The sequence below is a fragment of the Equus przewalskii genome, chromosome 20 (assembly GCF_037783145.1).
Source record: "Equus przewalskii isolate Varuska chromosome 20, EquPr2, whole genome shotgun sequence".
Classification (NCBI taxonomy): domain Eukaryota; kingdom Metazoa; phylum Chordata; class Mammalia; order Perissodactyla; family Equidae; genus Equus; species Equus przewalskii.
The window spans coordinates 16,818,523-16,832,051 of record NC_091850.1 but is presented as its reverse complement, the minus strand read 5'-3'; the positions used below and the strand labels follow the sequence as shown (position 1 = coordinate 16,832,051).

Here is a 13,529-nt window from a genome sequence, read left to right as displayed (position 1 = left end):
GGTAAGTACTAAAGTAGTTTTCAGTAAGGGTCTGTGGCTAAAAATATCCTTGTTAAAGTGGTCTATATTTCTAATTATTGAGCTTGAGAGAAAATAATTTTAGATACTTTTCAATAAAGTGACACTGAATTCGAAGGTATGTTTGTTTTTTTCAGAGCGTGGTGTGGTATGGGAAGAAACTATTATTTTGCTTCCTGATAATGTTCACTATGTCTTTCTTTCGGCTACTATTCCAAATGCTCGACAGTTTGCTGAATGGATTTGCCATCTACATAAACAGGTATTTTCTTTCTCTTTTTTTAATGTCTTTAATATTTAAAATGTTGTAAGTTGGCCTTACTATGTCCTATACTTTGTTCCTAATGCTGTCTAGAATAAAGAAGACGTTTTAATGTGAAATTACTGCTCAAATCAAGCAAGCTTATCGAAATCAACTGACAAGCTTTCTACAAGTTTAAATTTCTGAGTCCCCTCTCAAACAATATATCAAAATCTCCGGGGGTAGGGTCTTGAAAGCTCTGACTTTTTTTTTTTTTTTTGAGTTCATAATAGTTTACAACATTGTGAAATTTCGGTTGTACATTATTATCTGTCCATCACCATATAAGTACTCCCCTTCACCCTTTGTGCCCACCCTCTATCCCCTTTACCCCAGTAACCACTGAACTGTTCTCTTTGTGTGTTTGTCTTCCATATATGTGTGAAATCATATGGTGTTTGTCTTTTTCTATCTGGCTTATTAACTTAACATAATACCCTCCAGGTCCATCCATGTTGTTACAAATGGGATGATTTTGTCTTTTTATGGCTGAGTAGTATTCCATTGTATATATTTACACCATATCTTCTTTATCCACTCATTAGTCAGTGGGCACTTGGGTTGCTTCCACATCTTGGCTATTGTGAATAATGCTGCAGTGAACATAGGGGTGCATGGGACTTTTGGAATTGCTGATTTCAAGCTCTTTGGATAGATACCCAGTAGTGGGATAGCTGGATCGTATGGTAGTTCTATTTTTAATTTTTAATTTTTAATTTTTTATTAATGTTATGATAGATTACAACCTTGTGAGATTTCAGTTGTACATTATTGTTAGTCATGTTATGGGTACACCACTTCCCCCTTTGTGCCCTTCCTCCACCCCCCCTTTTCCCTGGTAACCACCGATCAGATCTTGCCAATATAACTTCCACCTATGAGTGGAGTCATGTAGAGTTCGTCTTTCTCTGACTGGCTTGTTTCACTTAAAGTAATACCCTCGAGGTCCATCCACGTTGCTACGAATTGGCCAATTTTGTCTTTTTTATGGCTGAGTAGTAGTCCATTGTGTATATATACCATATCTTCTTTATCCAATCATCAGTTTCTGGGCATGTAGGTTGGTTCCACGTCTTGGCTATTGTAAATAATGCTGCAATGAACATAGGGGTGCAAGGGACTCTTGGGATTTCTGATTTCAGGTTCTTAGGATAGATACCCAGTAATGGGATGGCTAGGTCATAGGGTATTTCTATTTTTAACTTTTTGAGGAATCTCCATACTGCTTTCCATAGTGGCTGTACCAGTTTGCATTCCCACCAACAGTGTATGAGGGTTCCTTTTTCTCCACAACCTCTCCAGCATTTGTCGCTCTTGGTTTTGGATGTTTTTGCCAATCTAATGGGTGTTAGGTGATATCTTAGTGTAGTTTTGATTTGCATTTCCCTGATGATTAGTGATGATGAACATCTTTTCATGTGTCTATTGGCCATATTTATATCTTCTTTTGAGAAATGTCTGCTCATGTCCTCTGCCCATTTTTTGATCAGGTTGTTTGTTTTTTTGTTGTTAAGCCGTGTGAGTTCTTTGTATATTATGGAGATTAACCCTTTGTCGGATAAGTGGCTTGTAAATATTTTTTCCCAATTAGTGAGCTGTTTTTTTGTTTCAATCTTGTTTTCCCTTGCCCTGAAGAAGCTCTTTAGTCTGATGAAGTCCCATTTGTTTATTCTTTCTATTGTTTCCCTCAACTGAGGAGTTATAGTGTCCGAAAAGATTCTTTTGAAACTGATGTCGAAGAGTGTACTGCCTATATTCTCTTCTAGAAGACTTATTGTTTCAGCCCTAATCTTTAGGTCTTTGATCCATTTTGAGTTTATTTTGGTGTGTGGTGAAAAAGAATGGTCAATTTTCAATCTTTTGCATGTGGCTGTCCAGTTTTCCCAGCACCATTTGTTGAAGAGACTTTCTTTTCTCCATTGTAGGCCCTCTGCTCTCTATTTTTAATTTTTTGAGGAATCTTCATACTGTTTTCCATAGTGGCTGCACCAGTTTGCATTCCCACCAGCAGTGTATGAGGGTTCCTTTTTCTCCACAACCTCTCCAACATTTGTTACTATTTGTTATTTTTGTCATTCTAATGGGTGTAAGGTGATATCTTAGTGTAGTTTTGATTTGCATTTCCCTGATGATCAGCGATGATGAACATCTTTTCATGTGCCTATTGGCCATCGTATATCTTCTTTGGAGAAATATCTGTTCATGTCTCCTGCCCATTTTTTAATTGGGTTGTTTGATTTTTTGTTGTTGAGTTGTGAGAGTTCTTTATATATTATGGAGATTAAGCCTTTGTCGGATGTATGACTTGCAAATATTTTTTCCCAATTAGTGGGTTGCTTTTTTGTTTCAATCCTGTTTGCCTTGAAGAAGCTCTTTAGTCTGATGAAGTCCCGTTTGTTTATTCTTTGTGTTGTTTCCCTTGTCTGAGATATGGTGTCCGAAAAGATCCTTTTAATACTGATGTCAAAGAATGTACTGCCTACCTTTTCTTCTAGAAGCCTTATGTTTTCAGGTCTCACCTTTAGGTCTTTGATCCATTTTGAGTTTATTTTGGTGAATGGTGAAAAAGAATGGTCAATTTTCATTCTTTTACATGTGGCTTTCCAGTTTTCCCAGCACCATTTGTTGAAAAGACTTTCTTTTCTCCATTGTATGCCCTCAGCCCTTTGTCGAAGATTAGCTGTCCATAGATGTATGGTTTTATTTCTGGGCTTTCAATTCTGTTCCATTGATCTGTGCACCTGTTTTTGTACCAGTACCATGCTGTTTTGATTACTGTAGCTTTGTAGTATGTTTTGAAGTCAGGGATTGTGATGCCTCCCGTTTTGTTCTTTTTTCTCAGGATTGCTTTAGCAATTTGGGGTCTTTTGTTGCCCCATATGAATTTTAGGATTCTTTGTTCTATTTATGTAAAGAATGTCATTGGGATTCTGGTTGGGATCATGTTGAATCAGTAGATTGTTTTAGGTAGAATGGAGATTTTAACTGTTTATTCTTCCAATCCATGTACATGGAATGTCTTTCCATCTCTTTACGTCGTCCTCCATTTCTTTCAGAAAAGCCTTGTAATTTTCGTTGTATAGGTCTTTCACTTCCTTAGTTAAGTTCACCCTGAGGTGTTTTATTCTTTTTGTTGTAATTGTGAATGGTATTGTGTTCTTGAGTTCTTTTTCCGTTAGTTCATTGTTAGAGTATAGAAATGCTACTGATTCATGTAAATTGATTTTATACCCTGCAACTTTGCTGTAGTTGTTGATTACTTCTGAAAGTTTTCCAATGGATTCTTTGGGGTTTTCTATATACAAGATCATGTTGTCTGCAAACAGTGAGAGTTTTACTTCTTCCCTCTCTATTCTCCACTTTTTTCTTGTAGTTAATTTTTAGTTTCCTAGCATCATGGTCGGATAAGCTGTTTGTCATTATTTCAATCTTCTTAAATTTTTTGAGGCTTGCCTTGTTTCCCATCATCTGGTCTGTCCTTGAGAATGTTCCATGTGCACTTGAGAAGAATGTGTACTCTACTGTTCTTGCATGATATGTCTAAATATATATATGACATATCTGTCTATCTATATATATCTATGAAGCCCACCTGGTCTGGTTTTTCATTTAATTCTCATGTTACCTTGTTGACTTTCTGTCTGGATGATCTGTCCATTGATGTGAGTAGAGTATTGTGGTCCCCTACTATTACTGTGTTGTTGTTATTGTCCCCTTTTATGTTTGTTAATAGTTGCTTTATGTACTTTGGTGCTCCTGTGTTAGGTGTACAGATACTTATAAGTGTTATGTCTTCTTGATGGAGTGTCCTTTTGATCATTGTATACTGCCTCTCTTTGTGTCTCTTTACCTGTCTTATCTTGAAGCCTACTATGTCTGATACAAGTATTGCAACACTTGCTTTCTTTTGTTTGACATTAGCTTGAAGTATCAGTCTTCCATCCCTTCACTCTGAGCCTTTGTTTGTTGTTGGAGCTGAGATGTGTCTCCGGGAAGCTTCATGTTGTTGGGTCTTTTTCTTTAATCTATCTCGCCACTCTGTGTCTTTTGATTGGAGAATTCAATCCATTTACATTTAGAGTGATTATTGCTATATGAGGGCTTAATGGTGCCATTTTATCACTTGTTTTCCTGCATTTCTTTTGTTTCTCTTCATGTATATTTTGGACTGCCAATTTGGTTAGGTAGTTTTTGATGATGGTTTTCTTAGTTTTGTCCTTGTTTATTGTTTGTGTCTCTGTTCTACTTTTTTGCTTAGTGATTACTATGAGGTTTGTATGCAAAATCTTGTAGATGACATAGTCCATTTTATGATGACCTCTTATTTCCATAGACTAAGCCAATTCAGTCCCTGTGCCCTCTCCTCCTAAGCTGTTTTTGTCATACCTTATTCCATCTTGTGTTGTGAGTTTGTGGTTAAAATGACAAGATTATCTTTGTTTTTTGTGTTTTCCTTCCCTTTATCTTTAATGTTTTAATTGAGTATTTGTTAACCTGTTCTGATGGATAGGTACAATTTTCTGATTTTGTCTATGTATTATGTCCTTACTCAGGGCTTTATAACCCCTTTCTTCCTTTTTTTTCCAGGTATGAGGGCCTTCTTGAGGATTTATTGTAGGAGGAGTCTTTGGCAATGAACTCTCTTAGCTTTTGTTTATCTGGGAAAGTTTTTATTTCTCTGTCATACCTGAAGGATATTTTCACTGGATAGAGTATTCTTGGCTGAAGGTTTTTGTCTTTGAAATATTTGAATATATCATTCCACTCTCGTAGTGTATGAAGTTTCTGCTGAGAAATCTACTGAAAGCTTCATAGGGGTTCCTTTGTAAGTTATTTTCTTCTATCTTGCTCCCCCAAGTATTTTTTCTTTGTCATTGACTTTTGTTGGCTTCACTACTATATGCCTTGCAGTTGGTCTTTTCACACTGATATAGTTAAGAGATCTGTTGGCGTCCTTCTCGTGGATTTCCATCTCTTTCCCCAGGTTTGGGAAGTTCTCCAGTATTATTTGTTTGAGCAAGCTTTTTGCTCCATCTTCCTTCTCTTCTCCCTCTTGAATACCTGTCGTCCTTATGTTGCATTTCCTAATTGAAACAGATATTTCTCAGAAACTTTCTTCATTTCTTTTTAGTCTTAGTTCTCTCTCATCCATCTAAAACATTTCTACATTTCTGTCTTTGGTTTTGCTGACTCGTTCCTCCATGATACCAGCTCTGTTGTTCAGGGAATCCATATTCTGCTTGATCTCATCCATTGCATTTTTCATCTCCAATGTTTCTGATTGGTTCTTCTTTATAGTTTCAATGTCTTGTGAAGTTGCTCCTGAATTCGTTGAACTGTCTAGCATTCTCTTTTAACTTGTGTTTTTTAATGATAGCTATTTTTAATTCTCTGTCAGTTAGATTATAAATTTCTGTGGCTTCAAGATTGATTTCTGGGCAGTTGTCATTTTCCTTCTGGTCTGGAGATTTAACATTTTTTCATACTGCTATATGGCATGGATTTGTGCCTCTGCATTGCGGTAGTATTTGATTGCCACTTCCACCTGTTTCCATTGGGTGGGAGTCAAGAGCTGGGTATTCTGAGCCCACTGAGATCTGCAGGACAGTGCCCAGGTGCTGGGCTGGGGCGCCCAGCTCCAGGGAGGGGTCCTTTGAAAGTTCTGACTTTGAGGAGAATCCAGGTTGATCCTGACGATGTGCCAGGTTTTGAAACTACTGCTTTTACTTTTACAGAGAGCCGTGAGTACACAGTAAAGAATTTCCTCTAAGACCTCAGTACCAAGGAAAAGCTAGGCATCTCCTGAGCATATGATTTGATTTTTCTTAAGTGAATATAGTGAAACTTGACTGTGTTTCCTTTTGCATTTCTAGTCCAGTTTAACAGTGGGATAGGACCTTATAAGACCGTTTGTTTATGTGTATTAAATTTATTCTTCATTTTATTTTCCTCCCCTTAATTTTCCTCTACAGCAGTATCCTCAGAAACTTACTTTTATCTGTTTATAAGCTCTCTGATGGCATTTTTGTGACATCCCTGTTGCTTCTGTAGGATAGAAACCCAGTGGATCTTCTGGAGTAGCTAGGTCAATCTACTGCTTTAGTAAGGCTTTGAAAAGCCTCTGTGGGACAGAAAAGTCCTATTTTACCTCGGGGCATTATCTGTCACCATACTACTGCTCTGTAGAAACAGGCGTGTTCTTTACAGCATCACAGGTCGAGGGTATGGATCCAAGATTATTATTGAAGCTCAAATCACATATTTGGCCCTGGTTGTGGAACTGGTGAAATTGAACAGATGGTAGAATAATTTGATAGATCTAATTTTTCCATATTCTTCTTTTGCCTGGTTTTTTAAGTATTTTTAAAAGTATTTTCCTTTTTGAAATGTTGAATTCAGAAGTTTATTTCCCCATGGTCTTTTAGGTAGGTCAAATACACAGCATTATTTTGAAGTAATAAAATATATATTTTCATTATTTCTCCTTCTTTTTACAGCCTTGTCATGTCATTTATACAGATTATCGGCCTACTCCATTGCAACACTACATTTTTCCAGCAGGGGGAGATGGCCTGCACCTTGTGGTTGATGAAAATGTAAGGGAGTAATTGTCATTCCTATATCTATAATGTCATACTTTGTTGTTTATATCTGTCTCAATCTAGGGAAGAATGGCAGAGATCCTTTTTCTTTTCCTAAATAGTTTCACTATCCAAAGTTGTTTTTGTGTGTGTGTATTTTTATTTCAAAAATTATATTTAAGACTTGTGTTTTTGTTATGAATGAGTTAGATTCCCTTCCTTTCCCAGTATTTTAAAATGCCTGGAGAATGGGGACCCTAACATGTTTCACATATCTTATGCTTGCTTTTCCTGGTTTTATCATCTCTTTATCACCTTTTATTAGCTCTTAGCACACATCATTTTTGAACTATTTTAGTGCCTTTGTTATAATTATTATTGAGTTTCTGTTATTTGAGTAGGCTTTGTTTTGAGGTATGAAAAATGTTTAGATTTCGATTAAATATTAGTGAAGTTACATAGAAAAATATCTGATTCCAGGGTGACTTTAGAGAAGATAATTTTAATACTGCAATGCAAGTACTTCGAGATGCTGGTGATTTGGCAAAAGGAGATCAGAAAGGGCGGAAAGGAGGAACAAAAGGTAATTTGGAACTTTATTTTGAGAGAATTTTACATTTAAATTGTATTTTCAAATTGCATTTCTTGTTATTTTGTTTAACTTAGGCAGGTATATAAAGATCTAGATAGTATATGATAAAATTGGATAAGTAAAGGTAGAACTCTTTTTTTTATATGACGTTTATTGAGGTATAATTCATATACTATACAGTTCACCCATTAAAGTATACAGTTTATGCAGCCATCACAACAAATTTTTTATTGAGATATAATTCACATACCATGAAAGTCACCATTTCCAGTGGATCTTAGTATATTCACAAAGTTGTGCAACTACTTTGCAGTACAACTACTAATGCAACTAATTCCAGAGCATTTTCAACACCCAAAAAGAAACCCCGTATCCATTAGCAGTCTTTCCTTATTTTCCTCCAGCCTCTTCCCCAACCCTTTCAGCCTTAGGCAATCACTAATCTACTTTCTGTCTGTGTTTTCCTTTTCTGGACGTTTCATATAAATGGAATCAAAATATGTGTGGTCTTTTGCCACTGGCTTCTTTCACTTAGTTTGTTTTCAAATTTCATCTGTGTTACAGCATGTGCCAGTGCTTCGTTCTCTTTTATAGTCAAATAACATTATATTGTATGATTACACCACATTTTATTTATCCTTTCAGTTGATGGACGTTTGGATTGTTTTCGCTTTCTGATTGTTGTGAATAATGCTGCTGAAAACCTATGAGTAGTACAAGTGTTTGTCTGAACGTATGTTTTCTTTTCTATTGAGTATATAGCCAGGAGTGAAATTGCTGAGTCATATGGTAATTTTATAGTTAACCTTTTGAATAACTGCCAGATTATTTTCCAAAGTGACTGCACCATTACACATTCCCATCAGAAGGGTATGAGGTTTCCATTTCCTCCATATCCTTACCAGTACTTAGTATGTATTCTGTACATTTGGCTGTAGTCATCCTAATGAGTATGAAGTGGTATCTCAGTGTGGTGTTGATTTATGATGTTTCCCTAGTGGCTAATGATGTTGAGTATCTTTTCATGTGCCTATTGGCTATTGTATTATCTTCTTTCAGGAAATATCTATTCAAATTCTTTGCCTGTTTAAAAATTAGATTGTCTGGGCCCAGCCTGGTGGCCAAGTAATTAAAGTTCCTCATGTTCCGCTTCAGTGACCCGGGATTTGCAGGTTTGGATCCCAGGTGTGGACCTATTCTACTCACCAGCCACTCTGTGGGCGTGTCCCACATACAAAAAAATAGAAGAGGATTGGCACAGATACTAGCTCAGGGCTAATGTTCCTGAAGAAAAAAAAGGAGGACTGGCAGCACATGTTAGTTCAGGGCAAATCTTCTTCAGCAAAAAAGAAAAAGTTAGATTGTCTTTTTGTTGTTGAGTTTTAAGAATACTTTATATATTCTGGATATATATAAAGACTCATATCAGATGTGCGATTTGCAAGTATTTTCTCCCATTCTGTGCATTTGGCTTGTCTTTTCACTTTATTGTTGGTGTATCTTGAAGTATAAAAGTTTTTAATTTTGATGAAATTAAATTTATCTGTTTCATTTTTTGCTTGTGCTTTTGGTATCATATCTAAGAATGTTCTGCCTAACCCAAGATCATGAAGATTTACTCCTGTATATTTTTTAAGAGTTTTGTAGTTTTAGTTTTTACGTTTATGTCTATGATTGAGTTAATTTTTGGGTATGGTTTATATACTATTTTTACAGGACCATCAAATGTGTTCAAGATTGTGAAGATGATTATGGAGAGAAATTTTCAACCTGTAATTATATTCAGTTTTAGTAAGAAAGATTGTGAAGCCTATGCACTTCAAATGACCAAATTAGATTTCAACACAGGTACTGTGTCATTTCAGTATAGTTTTAATGTTATGTGAAAATGGGTATAAATATATTTCTGGTAAGACATTGTCTATTGTGTACTACTAGGATATGCGGTTCCCCTCATAGGCACAGTGGTAGGTACTCATCACATTTGTAAAAGCTTTAAGAGGCCCTTGATTTATCATTTCTTTCCTTTCTTCTGTCTTCTTTTATTGGAAGGTGTAAGTACATGCACTGTGTAAAATTCAAAGAAGGCCACTGAGAAATAGTAGAATCATACCTTCTTATGCATCATTGCTATAAGCTCCTTAGTTATTGTAGTTCTCTGGCTACTTAAGGATAGATCTCTTAGTCAGACCACCTTCTGTATAGAAAGTACTGTGCTCCATTCTTCTAGAAATCCAAACTGGGAAGATCTGCCCTTACCTAATTGTGGTATAATTTTTGAATAATGTGAAATAACTTCTAGCAAATTAATAAATGATTCTCATATATTAACTATAAATGTAACTCACTTAAAGTCACACAGCTAGATAGTTGCACAGCCTGGCTACAGATTGCAGCATGATAAATACCAACCAAACCATCATTCATTTCAGTCTTTTGTATATGTAATCCTGTACAGTGAGAAGTAAATAATGTCTTCAATCATCCAAAATCAAATTTCAGTTGTATTGTTTTCTTTATCAAGGCACAGAACTATACTTGCATATCAAAGCTAATTTTTACTTATCCATGGATAAAAGTAACAAATGACAGATAATACCCACATTACTTCTTCAAGCCAATAATAGCTTGTGTTTTGATTACATGAATTGCTCTGCTTAGAAATGTTTATAACTACCTGTGCTGAATATGCTTAATGTTGCAGGGTTATATATTGATTCATTGAACAAATATTTATTGACTGCCTATTATTTAATAGACACTATATAAGAAGGTAGTATAATGGTTAAGAGCGTAGGCTTTGGAATTGTTGATCCAACAGTTAATGGCAATGCCCATTATTTTTTCTAAGCCTCGCTTTCCTCAATAATGGATATTAATCCCTGTGTCCTGTAATTGTTAGATTTAAATGTTGCATGTAGAGCACTTAGTGTAGTTATTGTTACTATTTTGGTAAGATAGTACTTTTATTCATGGATTAACTCTGCTAGATATATTTTGAAAGGCAGCGAATTTTATTAAACCATTATGTAGTAATTTTTGTCTGCTTTCCCTTCTGACTATCTTAAATATTGACTCTTTATTTTTATTCTTTATAGACTCTCATTCTTTGCACTGTGTGAGGTTTTTGTATTGCTGACTCATTTAGATATTTATGTACCTTGGATTTTCTCTCTTAGATGAAGAAAAGAAGATGGTTGAAGAAGTATTCAGTAATGCAATTGACTGCTTGTCTGATGAAGATAAGAAGCTCCCTCAGGTGTGTGTTTGATGTCCCTAAGTAGTATGGATATTAGTAAATAGCATATATTCACTTTGCATTTCTTGGTGGTTACTATTTGCACATTGCAGTAAATATGTTGCATTGTGCACTGCAGTAATAACTTGACTTATGTTTTAAACTTCTGAAAAGGTGACAAAAGGAAAGATTTGTTGCCTGAGGGAACTTTGAAAGCTAGCGTGGTCTGGAAATTACTGTTCCTCTTCCTAATACTACAAAATTTTTAATGCTGGTATTCAGGCTCTATATTTTGTAATTTATAAGTCTACCAAACAAAACAGTAGAGCATATCTAATGAAAATCATGTGTTTAATGACGGATTTAATGTCTACTTTGCTTTAATACGGTGGTTTTTTTTCCTTTGACTATTGAAATTGCCTGGGGAGTTGTAAAATATACTGATGTCTGTGTGCCCCTCCCAAAGATTCTGATTTAACTGGTCTAGTGTGTGTCCTGGTCATTAGAATCTTTCATAAGCTCCCCAGGTGATTCTAATGTGCATCCAAACCTGAAAGCTAATTCTTTAGTCCAACCTAATACGTGAAAGTTTTGTTTTGTGAAAAGAAAAATGGAGAGGTCATGCTGTGCTTACAAGTGATTGCTTTGATTTATAAGGGATTTATGATAAGACTGCAGTAGCATGTTTCTTGCTTTTTTTTTTTTTTTTTTGAGGAAAATTAGCCCTGAGCTAACTGCTGCCAATCTTCCTCTTTTTCACTGAGGAAGACTGGCCCTGAGCTAACATCTATGCCCATCTTCCTCTACTTTATATGTGGGATGCCTACCACAGCATGGCATGCCAAGTGGTGCCACGTCCACACCCGGGATCCAAACCAGTGAACCCCTGGCCACCAAAGCAGAGTGCGCGCACTTAACCACTGTGCCACCGTGCAGGCCCCTGTTTCTTGCTATTTAAAGTAGTATTTAATTTATAACATTTTTTTGTAAATTTTCTAGCTGAATTAAGGGCTAAGCCATGTCTTTATACATCTTTGTTATCCTAGCACACTTCTAATAGTGTGATATTTAATGGCATTTGATATAGTGTTATTGAGAATGAACTCTTCAGTAATCCATTTGTTTTTAAATGGAGTACATATTTATATTAAATCTGCTTTATAATTATTTCTTTTTGGTTTGAGTTGGCCTGTATTTTTTAAGTTTATTTTGTGCAGATACAAACTTTCCCCTCATAACTTTTAATTTTTTGGAGGAGATGAAGTGATGCTGGAAAATTTGAATGAGGCAGCCAGACGCTTGTAGTTTATTTAAAACATGCTTTTCATATTAAAGAAAGCTAGGACAAAATTATATTGTGTTTTGAGTGTAATAATCTCTGGGAATGTGGGTTTGGTTTTTACTTTTATTCTGCAAAGATTATATAACATTTCTTTGAACAGCTTTCTTTCTTTATTACCCATTTTTCTTATTTTGGTTAGTTTAGCATTTTTAACTTCCCTTTCCTCATATCATTGTAAAATAAATGTTATTCCAATTACAGGTTGAACATGTACTTCCTCTTTTGAAGCGTGGGATTGGTATTCACCATGGTGGTTTACTTCCTATTTTGAAAGAAACTATAGAAATTCTCTTTTCCGAAGGATTGATAAAGGTATGATTTTATTTGTTAGGTTCTAAAATTTTGTTGTGGGTGCCAGCCCTGTAGCCAAGTGGTTAAAGTTCTACGTGCTTCACTTTGGCAGCCCAGGTTCACAGGTTCGGATCCCTGGTGTGGACATACTCCAGTCATCAGCCATGCTGTGGAGGCATCCCACACACAAAATAGAGGAAGATTGGCACAGATGTTAGCTCAGGGACAGCCTTCCTCAAGAAAGAAAGGAGGAGTATTGGCAACAGATGTTAGCCCAGGGAGAATTTGCCTCACCCCCCAAAAAAAAAAAATTTTGTTGTGTGAGTAGTTTGAAAATTGTCAAGAACACTGTTTATAGGTGGTTTTGTATTTTTTTTTAACTAATCAGATGAAATCACTAAGGTAGTGAACTTGATTTTTATATAGTGTTATACTTTATAAATTTTGGGCCATAGGTAAAAAATCATTTGTTTGCTTTTCTATCCTTAAGAAATGCTGACACTCTTGGATACAATGTGGAATTTTGCAGGAGGTGCTATTTAATTATCAGACCTGCACTTGATTCTATAGGTAGACTCCTTTCTATGTACAGACGTAAAGAAGTAGTTTAGAGCAGACCAGGAGAATTGCTGATTAGACTTGTGAAAGAGATTTATTTAGGATGTCCTAAATTAAACCAAAGAGAGTCTGATTTAATTTTTAAAATTATGTTGATGTCTATACCCAGAAATGGGATATTAAAAATGGGAAACGTCTCTAAAATGTAGTCTTAAGCCTATATATGACTCATAAATTATGTTATGTTTAAAAATCAGATTATAGATTTATCATGAGAATGCCAATACTATATAGAATATTTAAAAGAGATTTACTCACCCTGAAGAATATGCTGGAGGGATTTTAGATAAAGACTTGGTCGCTATTTGTACTTGGGTCCTGGTAAGGCCCTATTCATAGTCTCTTCTAGATTGTATATTTTGCTGAGGCCCCATTTTTTTTTTGGTGAGGAAGACTGGCCCTGAGCTAACATCTGTTGCCAGTCTTCCTCTTTTTGCTTGAGGAAGATTGTCACTGAGCTAACATCTGTGGCAGTCTTCCTCTGTTTTGTATGTGGGACACCATCACAGCGTGGCTTGATGAGCGGTGCATAGGTCCACACGCAGCAT

The 13,529-nt window shown here is 35.7% G+C and overlaps 1 protein-coding gene across 1 annotated transcript in view; it reads left to right on the top strand.

Moving 5' to 3' along the window:
- Positions 1 to 13,529, top strand: part of MTREX (Mtr4 exosome RNA helicase) — a 116,217-nt gene that overhangs the window by 34,834 nt on the left and 67,854 nt on the right. Inside the window, exons 8-13 of the mRNA XM_008532402.2 lie at positions 156 to 280; positions 6,817 to 6,915; positions 7,381 to 7,483; positions 9,209 to 9,340; positions 10,672 to 10,751; positions 12,274 to 12,384. Of these exons, the coding sequence (XP_008530624.1) occupies positions 156 to 280; positions 6,817 to 6,915; positions 7,381 to 7,483; positions 9,209 to 9,340; positions 10,672 to 10,751; positions 12,274 to 12,384 (650 nt within the window). The remainder of the gene's footprint in view (positions 1 to 155; positions 281 to 6,816; positions 6,916 to 7,380; positions 7,484 to 9,208; positions 9,341 to 10,671; positions 10,752 to 12,273; positions 12,385 to 13,529) is intronic.